The sequence below is a fragment of the Aegilops tauschii genome, chromosome 6 (genome assembly GCF_002575655.3).
Source record: "Aegilops tauschii subsp. strangulata cultivar AL8/78 chromosome 6, Aet v6.0, whole genome shotgun sequence".
Taxonomy (NCBI): Eukaryota; Viridiplantae; Streptophyta; class Magnoliopsida; order Poales; family Poaceae; genus Aegilops; species Aegilops tauschii.
Genome location: NC_053040.3, coordinates 108,256,932 through 108,270,181, shown reverse-complemented (window position 1 = coordinate 108,270,181; position 13,250 = coordinate 108,256,932). Strand labels below are relative to the sequence as shown.

The following is a 13,250-nucleotide window of genomic DNA, read 5'->3' as shown; positions in this document are numbered from 1 at the left end:
ACGATAAAGTGCAATTTCGGTGCATAGTTGTGCGCAAGTTATTTTTTTCTTTTTTCTTAAAGGAAAATAAATTATTTCAGTTGCACTATGTGTATATTATAGTAGAATGTGAAAAATGCACTATTATATTTTCTTTGCATATTTCAAAAAGTGCAATTTTAGTGCAAATTGTGTGCAAGTTTTTAAATATTTTTTCTTTTTATTTTCTTTCTTATTAAAAGGCTTCATTCTTTCTTAGAAAACTTCATTATTTTGATTTTGTTTTATTTTTTCTAGAAGGGTAATACCAATGCCACGAATACATTCTTACATAGAAACATCATTTTTTTTTAAAATTTGTTTTAGTTTTCATTTTAGTTTTTAAGTTTTCATGTCTTTTCTTTTGTGTCACCAATCCATTACTTTTTAGAAAACACTTCTTTTGCGGAAATCTCACTATAATTAATATACTCAGTTATGCTTTATTTTTTATTTCTGTTTTCTGTTTGTATGCGTTTTTCTTTTTTCCTTTTTTTATTTATTGGTTTTTTTTTCTTTTTGTGGGTTTTTGGCTGAGAGTAATTATATACGAACAAAGACTATATAATATGAGCCAAAATTTCATGATTATATGATTATTTTTACTTATTACTATAAAGTGCAATTTCAGTGCAAAATTGTGCGCAAGTTGTTTTTAATTTTCTTTCTTCTTAAAGGAAATACATTATTTCATTTACACTATGTATAAATTATAGTAGAGTGCGACAACTGCACTATTATATTATTCTTTGCATATTTCAGAAAGTGCGATTTCAGTGCAAATCGTGTGCATGTTTTAAAAGCGTTTTCTTTTTCATTGTACATATAGTCACTAATGATTGCATACAGCAGATTGATATAGTCACTAATGATTGCATACAGCACATTGTGTTGCTGGTCAGATAATGGCGGCAAAAACGACAAATTTGACCTGTGACGAAAAGAATTCACAAACTGAACTGTCTTTGAAAACATTTCACTCCACTGACTCTTTTGTGTAGCGCCCGACAGCCAGGCGTCACACTACACCGTGCAGCGCCTGACTGACAGGCGCTAGGCGTTACACGCTGACTTGGTAATTTTTAGGCAGTCCGGGTGCGATACTGCTGCAAAGTGTAGTGTGACGCCTGGCTGTCGGGCGCTACACAAAAAAGTCAATGAAGTGAAAAAATTTCAAAGACAATTTAGTTTGTGAATTCTTTTCATCCAGACGTTAAATTTGTCGTTTTTGCTGACGGCTAGTTTTCCTTGTGATTAATTAAATGCTAATGACCGGTGCTTAATGAACCAAATACTGCTCATGAGATTGTGCGGTTGTGTGCATGCATGCATCGCATGAAAGTGAACCCAGCTCCGCGCAAGCCACACCTGAGCAGCACTACAGATCATGCATGGATGGACTCTCAAGATTGATCCATACATCCCCCTGTCCCTCCATTCCCACTTGAAGCATATTGACTGAAACAAATTTGGGTCAGTCGGCTGACCCAAATTTCGTATTCAGTTGATTGATCTCTAGCCGGTCCCAACAATTATACCATTTGCTCCGATCAAACCGTGTGTATACTAGTACTCGTTGGAAGAGGAGCACGGATACTAGACACTTGTGGCCAAATCTACTCATTAGAAATTTACAAGGCGTAAAAAACAAGAGGTCTTGTGATGCCCTGCGATGAGAACAACGTTCTTGTTGCATACGGTACGGGGACAAGGTCTCGTATGTGCTGTGCCACAGCTTCTTGCAGCTAGCATGCCAATGGCCAAGCAACTGGCTCTAGTAGCTTCCGCTGGCTGCCTGCAGCTAGGGTGCACCCAAGCAAGCAAGCTGTTGCCGCCCGTCACCCTTTGTAGCCGGCCGCAGCAGTAATCGATCGTGTTTTGTTTTGAGGGTCTTGTGGTAGCTCCTTTTAGCTGTTGTTGATCCTCCTGAATTCCTTCATCCATGTAGGATCTTGGTCTGGTTGCTGCCTGCAAACTATATATGCTTGTCCTCCAAGATGAAAGACTTGCTTTCTCAAAAATAAATAAAATGCTGTTGCAACGACGTGTTCATCAAGCCACTGGGCTAGGGCTCGATTTTTCATTGGTAGGCACTAGACCGGGACACGCCGCTTGAGCCGGTGCCACCGATTTCACGGCCTTAGTTTGAATTTGAATCAGTGGAAGACTTTGAATTTTGAAAGACTTTCCAGGTCGTCCGTGAATGGAGGTTGACGTTGTTGGGTATTTCAGCTGCGCATAATAATGTTAGGTGTTAGTTTTCTTCAGAAAGTTCAGTAGTTTCAGAAAGTTTAGTAGCTTCAGATTTCTTTAGTTTTTAGTTTTCTGTTAGCGCACGAAGGGCACGATCGTTGTGTGTCCCGTGCGAATAGTTAGGAAGCCAGCTGCACGACTTCGCCCGTGGGATGGTGCGGGCACGATGGGGTTGTTGCGAGCTTCTCGGCATTACTCTCGATCACAAAATAAAAGGATCAAGGAAACAGAAAAGCAGCAGAACTTGCGCTGCACAAACTACCTGTCTCTGTTCTTCTTCGTCTGAGTTTCAGAGAGTGAGAGAACGAGAGAGAGAGAGGAAGGAGGTGCTCCGGCGAGCATCTCCGGCAACACTTGGCATCAGAGCCAGGTCATCTTCGGGATCATGTCGTCCGGTGACAACGGCTCGAACGCCCGGCAGGGCTCGGAGACTCCTCCGCGCAGGAGAGCAGCGTCGCCAGCCCGGGGCAGGAGCAGGACTCGCCGCACCGGCGAGATGGTGGTGCACCAGCAGGTGATCCGGGAGATGAGCTCCGCCGGAGTCTACCCCACGCTGACGCGCACCAACTATGCAGAATGGGCTCTGCTCATGAAGGTAAACCTGCAGGCCGAGGGCTGGTGGGATGCCGTTGAAACCGGGGATGCACCTTTCCGTGACGAGCGCAAGGCCATGGCCGCGATCTTGCGCGACCTCCCGCCGGACATGGTGAGTCCGATCGGCGCCAAGGCCAACGCCAAGGAGGCGTGGGAGGCGATCGCGTCCCAGGGCATGGGAGCCTCTCGGGTGCGAGAGGCAAACGCACAGCGACTGCGGCGCGAGTTCGAGAGCATCTCGCTCCGCTCCGGGGAGACGATCGACGACTTCTCGATGCGCATCTCCACCCTCGCCGCGAACCTGCGCTCCCTCGGCGATAACGTCCAGGAGTCCGGCGTGGTTGCCAAGTTCCTGCGCGTTGTCCCTCAACAGTACGCGCAGGTCGCCATCGCGATCGAGACTCTCCTCGACGTGAGCACCCTGTCCCTGGACGAGGTCACTGGTCGCCTCCGCGTCGTGCAAGACCGGATCAGCGAAAACGCCGCCGAGTCTCAATCCGGCGGCCGCCTGCTTCTCACCGAGGAGGAGTGGGACACACGAAAGCGCTCGGCTCAGGGGGGACGGTGGATCGTCCTCCGGCGGGCGAGGAAACAACCGGCGCGGTGGCGGGCGTGGCCGCGGTGGACGCCGCGGCGGCAGCCGCAGAGGTCCACAGGGCGGGCGCGGTGCTGACAACGTCGACAAGAGCGGCGGAGACAAGGACACGTGCCGCTACTGCGGCATCAAAGGGCACTGGGCCCGTGACTGCAGGAAGAAGAAGCGCGAGGAAGCTCACCTCGTGCAGGCGGACGAGGACGCGGACCCGGCGTTCCTCCTGATGGAGATGGTGGGGATCACCACGGCGGAGGCCTCTGCGGTCACGGCAGCGGGCCTCGACTCTCCTACACCAGGCCCTGTCTCCACCGCCATGGCAGGGGCCTTGGCCACGGGGGAGGAAAGGGCCTCGCTCCCCGTTTTCCTCAACGAGCAGCAGGCGGAGATCACTCCCGGCGCCGTCGACGCACCGCGGGAGACCACCTGGTTCTTGGACACGGGTGCCTCGAACCATATGACCGGGGACCGCAGCATCTTCGCCGAGCTGGACGAGAGCGTCACCGGTACCGTGCGTTTCGGCGACGGCTCGGTGGTGCAAATCCGAGGACGCGGGACGAACGCGTTCAAGGTGGACGGCGGCGTGCAGCGCGCCCTCACCGACGTCTACTTCATCCCACGCCTGAAGAGCAGCGTGGTGAGCCTGGGGCAGCTGGACGAGCTCGGCTGCGACATCCGTCTCCGCGGCGGGAACATGACGATCTTCGATTCACGCCAAAAGCTCCTAGTAAAGGTACACCGTGCGTCCAATCGCTTGTACAAGTTGGATATGACCCCTGTACCTCCCGCGTGTATGTCGCTGCGTCATGACGGCGAGGACTGGAAGTGGCATGGCCGCCTGGGTCACCTGCATTTCGAGGCGATCCAACGGATGGCGCGCGGCGGACTGGTCCGTGGCCTTCCTCTCATCGAGCACACCGGCGAGCTCTGCGAGGCATGCCTCGCCGGCAAGCAGCGGCGCATCCCGTTCCCCTAGAAGGCCAAGTACAGAGCTGAGAAGCAGCTCGAACTAGTGCGCGGTGACCTGTGCGGTCCCATCACGCCGGCGACTCCCAGCGGCCGGCGTCACTTCCTCCTGCTGGTCGACGACTGCAGCCGGTACATGTGGCTGGTCCTCCTCACCTCGAAGGACGAGGCAGCGGCTGCACTGAAGCGCTTCCAAGCTAGCGCTGAGGGGGAGGCAGGCCGCAAGCTGCGCACGCTGCGCACCGATCGCGGCGGTGAGTTCACGTCCAACGCCCTCGCCGCGCACTTTGCCGACCACGGCGTCCAGCGCCACCTGACAGCGCCCTACACACCACAACAGAATGGTGTGGTGGAGCATCGCAACCAGACGGTGGTGGCGATGGCACGGAGCATGATGAAGGCCAAGAACATGCCGACGTTTTCCTGGGGGGAGGCAGTGACCACGGCGGTGTTCGTGCTGAACCGTAGCTTCACCCGCAGCGTCGACGGCATGACACCCTTCGAGGCCTGGTTTGGTAGAAAACCAGACGTGCATTTCCTTCGTGTATTTGGATGCATTGCTCATGTCAAAACAGCACGGCCTCATCTGAAGAAACTAGAGGACCGGAGCACTCCCATGGTGTTCATCGGGTATGAACAGGGCAGCAAGGCGTACCGCGTTTACGAACCTATGTCAAAGTGCGTCCACGTGAGCCGCGACATCGTCTTCGACAAGGAGGCGAGCTGGGACTGGAGCAAGGAGCCTGCGGGTGCGTCGGCTGGCTCCTTCATTGTGCAGTACCCTCTGTACGAGGGGGCCAGCGACAGCGCACCGGTGGGCTCGACTGGAGCGTCGGGCAAGCGAGCCGCGTCCCCAGGATTGGCCGACACGGACACGACCGGCGCATCCGGAGGAGGCTCGAGGACTCCTTCTCCGGTCACCATGGCGGGCGACACTGGGGGGACTCCTGCCACTCCGAACGGCGGCCCGGTGTTCGTGTCGCCGCCGGCGGAGCGCCCTGACCTCTTCGACAACGACGACGACCCAGACGCACCGCACCGCTACCGGATGATGGATGAGATCCTTGGTATGCGCGAGGGGGGGCCACTGCAACCTGACGAGGACCGTGAGGAGGAGGTGCTGCACCTCATGGCGGGCGAGGAGCCTGGAAACTTCGCCGAGGCGGCACCACATGAGCAATGGCGGCGCACCATGATGGATGAGCTGCAGGCAATCCACGACAACAACACCTGGACGCTCGTGGACCTTCCCCCTGGAGAGAAGCCCATTGGTTTGAAATGGGTGTTTAAGCTGAAGAAGGACGCCGCCGACACCATCGTCAAGCACAAGGCCAGACTGGTGGCGAAGGGATACGTCCAGCGGCCCGGCGTGGACTTTGAGGAGGTTTTTGTTGGGAATCATAGCATAATTTAAAATTTTCCTACGCTCACCAAGATGCATCTATGGAGTCTACTAGCAACGAGGGGAAAGGAGTGCATCTACATACCCTTGTAGATCGCGAGCGGAAGCGTTCCAATGAACGTGGATGACGGAGTCGTACTCGCCGTGATCCAAATCACCGATGACCGAGTGCCGAACGGATGGCACCTCCGCGTTCAACACACGTACGGTGCAGCGACGTCTCCTCCTTCTTGATCCAGCAAGGGGAAGGAGAGGTTGATGGAGATCCAGCAGCACAACGGCGTGGTGGTGGATGTAGCGGGTCTCTGCAGGGCTTCGCCGAGCTTCTGCAAGACGGAGAGGTGTAGCAGGGGGAGAGGGAGGCGCCCAAGGCTGTAGGTTGCTGCCCTCCCTCCCCTCCCCCTTTATATAGGCCCCCTGGGGGGGCGCCGGCCCTGGAGATGGGATCTCAAGGGGGGGCGGCGGCCAAAGGGGGGAAGGGGGTGCCTTGCCCCCCAAGGCAAGTGGGAAGCTCCCCCCCCTAGGGTTCCCAACCCTAGGCGCATGGGGGGAGGCCCATGGGGGGGCGCCCAGCCCACTAGGGGCTGGTTCCCTTCCCACTTCAGCCCATGGGGCCCTCCGGGATAGGTGGCCCCACCCGGTGGACCCCCGGGACCCTTCCGGTGGTCCCGGTACAATACCGGTAACCCCCGAAACTTTCCCGGTGGCCGAAACTTGACTTCCTATATAATTCTTCACCTCCGGACTATTCCGGAACCTCTCGTGACATCCGGGATCTCATCCGGGACTCCGAACAACTTTCGGGTTTCCGCATACACATATCTCTACAACCCTAGCGTCACCGAACCTTAAGTGTGTAGACCCTACGGGTTCGGGAGACATGCAGACATGACCGAGACGCCTCTCCGGTCAATAACCAACAGCGGGATCTGGATACCCATGTTGGCTCCCACATGTTCCACGATGATCTCATCGGATGAACCACGGTGTCGAGGATTCAATCAATCCCGTATTCAATTCCCTTTGTCAATCGGTATGTTACTTGCCCGAGATTCGATCGTCGGTATCCCAATACCTTGTTCAATCTCGTTACCGGCAAGTCTCTTTACTCGTACCGCAATGCATGATCCCGTGACTAACGCCTTAGTCACATTGAGCTCATTATGATGACGCATTACCGAGTGGGCCCAGAGATACCTCTCCGTCACACGGAGTGACAAATCCCAGTCTCGATCCGTGCCAACCCAACAGACACTTTCGGAGATACCCGTAGTGCACCTTTATAGTCACCCAGTTACGTTGTGACGTTTGGCACACCCAAAGCACTCCTACGGTATCCGGGAGTTGCACGATCTCATGGTCTAAGGAAAAGATACTTGACATTGGAAAAGCTCTAGCAAACGAACTACACGATCTTTTATGCTATGCTTAGGATTGGGTCTTGTCCATCACATCATTCTCCTAATGATGTGATCCCGTTATCAACGACATCCAATGTCCATAGTCAGGAAGCCATGACTATCGGTTGATCAACGAGCTAGTCAACTAGAGGCTTACTAGGGACACGTTGTGGTCTATGTATTCACACATGTATTACGATTTCCGGACAATACAATTATAGCATGAACAATAGACGATTATCATGAACAAAGAAATATAATAATAATCATTTATTATTGCCTCTAGGGCATATTTCCAACAGTCTCCCACTTGCACTAGAGTCAATAATCTAGTTACATTGTGATGAATCGAACACCCATTGCGTCCTGGTGTTGATCATGTTTTGCCCTAGGGAGAGGTTTAGTCAACGGATCTGCTACATTCAGGTCCGTATGTACTTTACAAATATCTATGTCTCCATTTTGAACACTTTCACGAATGGAGTTGAAGCGACGCTTGATATGCCTGGTCTTCCTGTGAAACCTGGGCTCCTTGGCAAGGGCAATAGCTCCAGTGTTGTCACAGAAGAGAGTCATCGGGCCCGATGCATTGGGAATCACCCCTAGGTCGGTAATGAACTCCTTCATCCAGACTGCTTCCTGTGCTGCCTCCGAGGCTGCCATGTACTCCGCTTCACATGTAGATCCTGCCACGACGCTTTGCTTGCAACTGCACCAGCTTACTGCTCCTCCATTCAAAATATACACGTATCCGGTTTGTGACTTCGAGTCATCCAGATCTGTGTCGAAGCTAGCGTTGACGTAACCCTTTACGACGAGCTCTTCGTCACCTCCATAAACGAGAAACATATCCTTAGTCCTTTTCAGGTACTTCATGATATTCTTGACCGTTGTCCAGTGTTCCATGTCGGGTTTACATCAGGTCTGGTACACAGCATGGCATACATAATAGACCCTATGGCCGAGGCATAGGGGATGACACTCATCTTTTCTATATCTTCTGCCGTGGTCGGGCATTGAGCCGTGCTCAATTGCACACCTTGCAATACAGGCAAGAACCCCTTCTTGGACTGATCCATACTGAACTTCTTCAATATCTTGTCAAGGTATGTACTCTGTGAAAGACCAATGAGGCGTCTTGATCTATCTCTATAGATCTTGATGCCTAATATATAAGCAGCTTCTCCAAGGTCCTTCATTGAAAAACACTTATTCAAATAGGCCTTTATACTTTCCAAGAATTCTATATCATTTCCCATCAATAGTATGTCATCCACATATAATATGAGAAATGCTACAGAGCTCCCACTCACTTTCTTGTAAACACAGGCTTCTCCATAAGTCTGTGTAAACCCAAACGCTTTGATCATCTCATCAAAGCGAATGTTCCAACTCCGAGATGCTTGCACCAGCCCATAGATTGAGCGCTGGAGCTTGCATAATTTGTTAGCATTCTTAGGATCGACAAAACCTTCCGGCTGCATCATATACAGTTCTTCCTTAAGGAAGCCATTAAGGAATGCCGTTTTGACGTCCATCTGCCATATCTCATAATCATAGTATGCGGCAATTGCTAACATGATTCGGACGGACTTCAGCTTCGCTACGGGTGAGAAAGTCTCATCGTAGTCAACCCCTTGAACTTGTCGATAACCCTTAGCGACAAGTCGAGCTTTGTAGATGGTCACATTACCATCCGCGTCCGTCTTCTTCTTAAAGATCCATTTGTTTTCTATGGCTCGCCGATCATCGGGCAAGTCAGTCAAAGTCCATACTTCGTTTTCATACATGGATCCTATCTTGGATTTCATGGCTTCTAGCCATTTGTCGGAATCCGAGCCTGCCATCGCTTCTTCATAGTTCGAAGGTTCACCGTTGTCTAACAACATGATTTCCAGGACAGGGTTGCCGTACCACTCTGGTGCGGAACGTGTCCTTGTGGACCTACGAAGTTCAGTAACTTGATCCGAAGCTATATGATCATCATCATTAACTTCCTCCCCAGTCGGTGTAGGCACCACAGGAACATTTTCCCGCGCTGCGCTACTTTCCGGTTCGGAAGGGGTGACTATCACCTCATCAAGTTCCACTTTCCTCCCACTCAATTCTTTCGAGAGAAACTCCTTCTCCAGAAAGGACCCGTTCTTGGCAAGGAAGATCGTGCCTTCGGATCTGAGGTAGAAGGTATACCCAATAGTTTCCTTAGGGTATCCTATGAAGACGCATTTTTCCGACTTGGGTTCGAGCTTTTCAGGTTGAAGTTTCTTGACATAAGCATCGCATCCCCAAACTTTTAGAAACGACAGCTTAGGTTTCTTCTCAAACCATAATTCATACGGTGTCGTCTCAACGGATTTCTACGGAGCCCTATTTAAAGTGAATGCGGCAGTCTCTAAAGCATAACCCCAAAATGAGAGCGGTAAATCGGTAAGAGACATCATAGATCGCACCATATCCAATAGAGTGCGATTACGACGTTCGGACACACCATTTCTCTGAGGTGTTCCAGGCGGCGTGAGTTGTGAAACTATTCCACATTTCCTTAAGTGTGCACCAAACTCGTGACTTAAATATTCTCCACCACGATCTGATCGTAAGAATTTTATTTTCCTGTCACGTTGATTCTCAACCTCACTCTGAAATTCCTTGAACTTTTCAAAGGTTTCAGACTTGTGTTTCATTAGGTAGACATACCCATATCTACTTAAGTCATCAGTGAGAGTGAGAACATAACGATATCCTCCGCGAGCCTCAACACTCATTGGACCGCACACATCGGTATGTATGATTTCCAATAAGTTGGTTGCTCGCTCCATTGTTCCGGAGAACGGAGTCTTGGTCATCTTACCCATGAGGCATGGTTCGCACGTGTCAAATGATTCGTAATCAAGAGACTTCAAAAGTCCATCTGCATGGAGCTTCTTCATGCGCTTGACACCAATGTGACCAAGGCGGCAGTGCCACAAGTATGTGGGACTATCGTTATCAACTTTACATCTTTTGGTATTCACACTATGAACATGTGTAACATCACGTTCGAGATTCATCAAGAATAAACCATTGACCAGCGGGGCATGACCATAAAACATATTTCTCAAATAAACAGAACAACCATTATTCTCGGATTTAAATGAGTAGCCATCTCGAATTAAACGAGATCCAGATACAATGTTCATGCTCAAAGCTGGCACTAAATAACAATTATTGAGGTTTAAAACTAATCCCGTAGGGAGATGCAGAGGTAGCGTGCCGACGGCGATCACATCGACCTTGGAACCATTCCCAACGCGCATCATCACCTCGTCCTTCGCCAATCTCCGTTTATTCCGTAGTTCCTGTTTTCAGTTACAAATATGAGCAACCGCACCGGTATCAAATACCCAGGAGCTACTACGAGTACTGGTAAGGTACACATCAATTACATGTATATCACATATACCTTTGGTGTTGCCGGCCTTCTTCTTGTCCGCTAAGTATTTGGGGCAGTTCCGCTTCCATTGACCACTTCCCTTGCAATAAAAGCACTCAGTCTCGGGCTTGGGTCCATACTTTGACTTCTTCCCAGTAACTGGTTTACCGGGTGCGGCAACTCCCTTGCCGTCCTTCTTGAAGTTCTTCTTACCCTTGCCCTTCTTGAACTTAGTGGTTTTATTCACCATCAACACTTGATGTTCTTTTCTGATCTCCCCTTCCACTGATTTCAGCATTGAATATACCTCGGGAATGATCTTTTCCATCCCCTGCATATTGTAGTTCATCACAAAGCTCTTGTAGCTTGGTGGAATCGACTGGAGGATTCTGTCAATGACCGCGTCATCCGGGAGATTAACTCCCAGCTGAGACAAGCGGTTGTGCAACCCAGACATTCTGAATATGTGCTCACTAACAGAACTGTTCTCCTCCATTTTACAGCTGAAGAACTTGTCGGAGACATCATATCTCTCGACCCGGGCATGAGCTTGAAAAACTAATTTCAGCTCCTCAAACATCTCATATGCTCCATGTTTCTCAAAACGCTTTTGGAGACCCGGTTCTAGGCTGTAAAGCATGCCGCATTGAACGAGGGAGTAATCATCGGCACGTGATTGCCAAGCATTCATAACGTCTTGGTTCTGTGGGATTGGTGCATCACCTAGCGGTGCTTCTAAGACATAATCTTTCTTGGCTACTATGAGGATGAGCCTCAGGTTCCGGACCCAGTCCGTATAGTTGCTGCCATCATCTTTCAGCTTGGTTTTCTCTAGGAACGCGTTGAAATTGAGGACAACGTTGGCCATTAGATCTACAAGACATAGTGTAAAGATTTTAGACTAAGTTCATGATAATTAAGTTCATCTAATCAAATTATTTAATGAACTCCCACTCAGATAGACATCCCTCTAGTCATCTAAGTGAAACATGATCCGAGTTTAACTAGGCCATGTCCGATCATCACGTGAGACGGACTAGTCAAGATCGGTGAACATCTCCATGTTGATCGTATCTTCTATACGACTCATGCTCGACCTTTCGGTCCTCCGTGTTCTGAGGCCATGTATGTACATGCTAGGCTTGTCAAGTCAACCTAAGTGTATTGCGTGTGTTCCGAGGCCATGTCTGTACATGCTAGGCTCGTCAACACCCGTTGTATTCGAACGTTAGAATCTATCACACCCGATCATCACGTGGTGCTTCGAAACAACGAACCTTCGCAACGGTGCACAGTTAGGGTGAACACTTTCTTGAAATTATTATAAGGGATCATCTTACTTACTACCGTCGTTCTAAGCAAATAAGATGCAAAAACATGATAAACATCACATGCAATCAAATAGTGACATGATATGGCCAATATCATCATGCTCCTTTGATCTCCATCTTCGGGGCACCATGATCATCTTCGTCACCGGCATGACACCATGATCTCCATCATCATGATCTCCATCATTGTGTCTTCATGAAGTCGTCACGCCAACGATTACTTCTACTTCTATGGCTAACGCGTTTAGCAACAAAGTAAAGTAATTTACATGGCGTTATTCAATGACACGCAGGTCATACAAAATAATAAAGACAACTCCTATGGCTCCTGCCGGTTGTCATACTCATCGACATGCAAGTCGTGATTCCTATTACAAGAATATGATCAATCTCATACATCACATATATCATTCATCACATCTTCTGGCCATATCACATCACATAGCACTTGCTGCAAAAACAAGTTAGACGTCCTCTAATTGTTGTTGCAAGTTTTTACGTGGTTTATAGGTTTCTAGTAAGAACGTTTTCTTACCTACGTATGACCACAACGTGATTTGCCAATTTCTATTTACCCTTCATAAGGACCCTTTTCATCGAATCCGTTCCGACTAAAGTAGGAGAGACAGACACCCGCTAGCCACCTTATGCATCTAGTGCATGTCAGTCGGTGGAACCTGTCTCACGTAAGCGTACGTGTAAGGTCGGTCCGGGCCGCTTCATCCTACAATACCGCCGAAACAAGAAAAGACTAGTAGCGGCAAGAAGAATTGGCAAACTCAACGCCCACAACTGCTTTGTGTTCTACTCGTGCATAGTAACTACGCATAGGCCTGGCTCATGATGCCACTGTTGGGAATCGTAGCATAATTTAAAATTTTCCTACGCTCACCAAGATGCATCTATGGAGTCTACTAGCAACGAGGGGAAAGGAGTGCATCTACATACCCTTGTAGATCGCGAGCGGAAGCGTTCCAATGAACGTGGATGACGGAGTCGTACTCGCCGTGATCCAAATCACCGATGACCGAGTGCCGAACGGACGGCACCTCCGCGTTCAACACACGTACGGTGCAGCGACGTCTCCTCCTTCTTGATCCAGCAAGGGGAAGGAGAGGTTGATGGAGATCCAGCAGCACAACGGCGTGGTGGTGGATGTAGCGGGTCTCGGCAGGGCTTCGCCGAGCTTCTGCAAGACGGAGAGGTGTAGCAGGGGGAGAGGGAGGCGCCCAAGGCTGTAGGTTGCTGCCCTCCCTCCCCTCCCCCTTTATATAGGCCCCCTGGG

At 50.0% G+C, this 13,250-nt stretch overlaps 1 protein-coding gene across 1 annotated transcript; it reads left to right on the top strand.

Annotated features, from left to right (window-relative positions):
• Positions 1-2,656: 2,656 nt before the first annotated feature.
• On the top strand, positions 2,657-4,433 carry LOC141025864 (uncharacterized). The gene is made up of 2 exons (XM_073501795.1): positions 2,657-3,513; positions 3,617-4,433. Exons 1-2 carry the CDS (start codon positions 2,657-2,659, stop codon positions 4,431-4,433), a joined length of 1,674 nt encoding a protein of 557 aa, XP_073357896.1.
• The last annotated feature ends 8,817 nt before the right edge of the window (positions 4,434-13,250 follow it).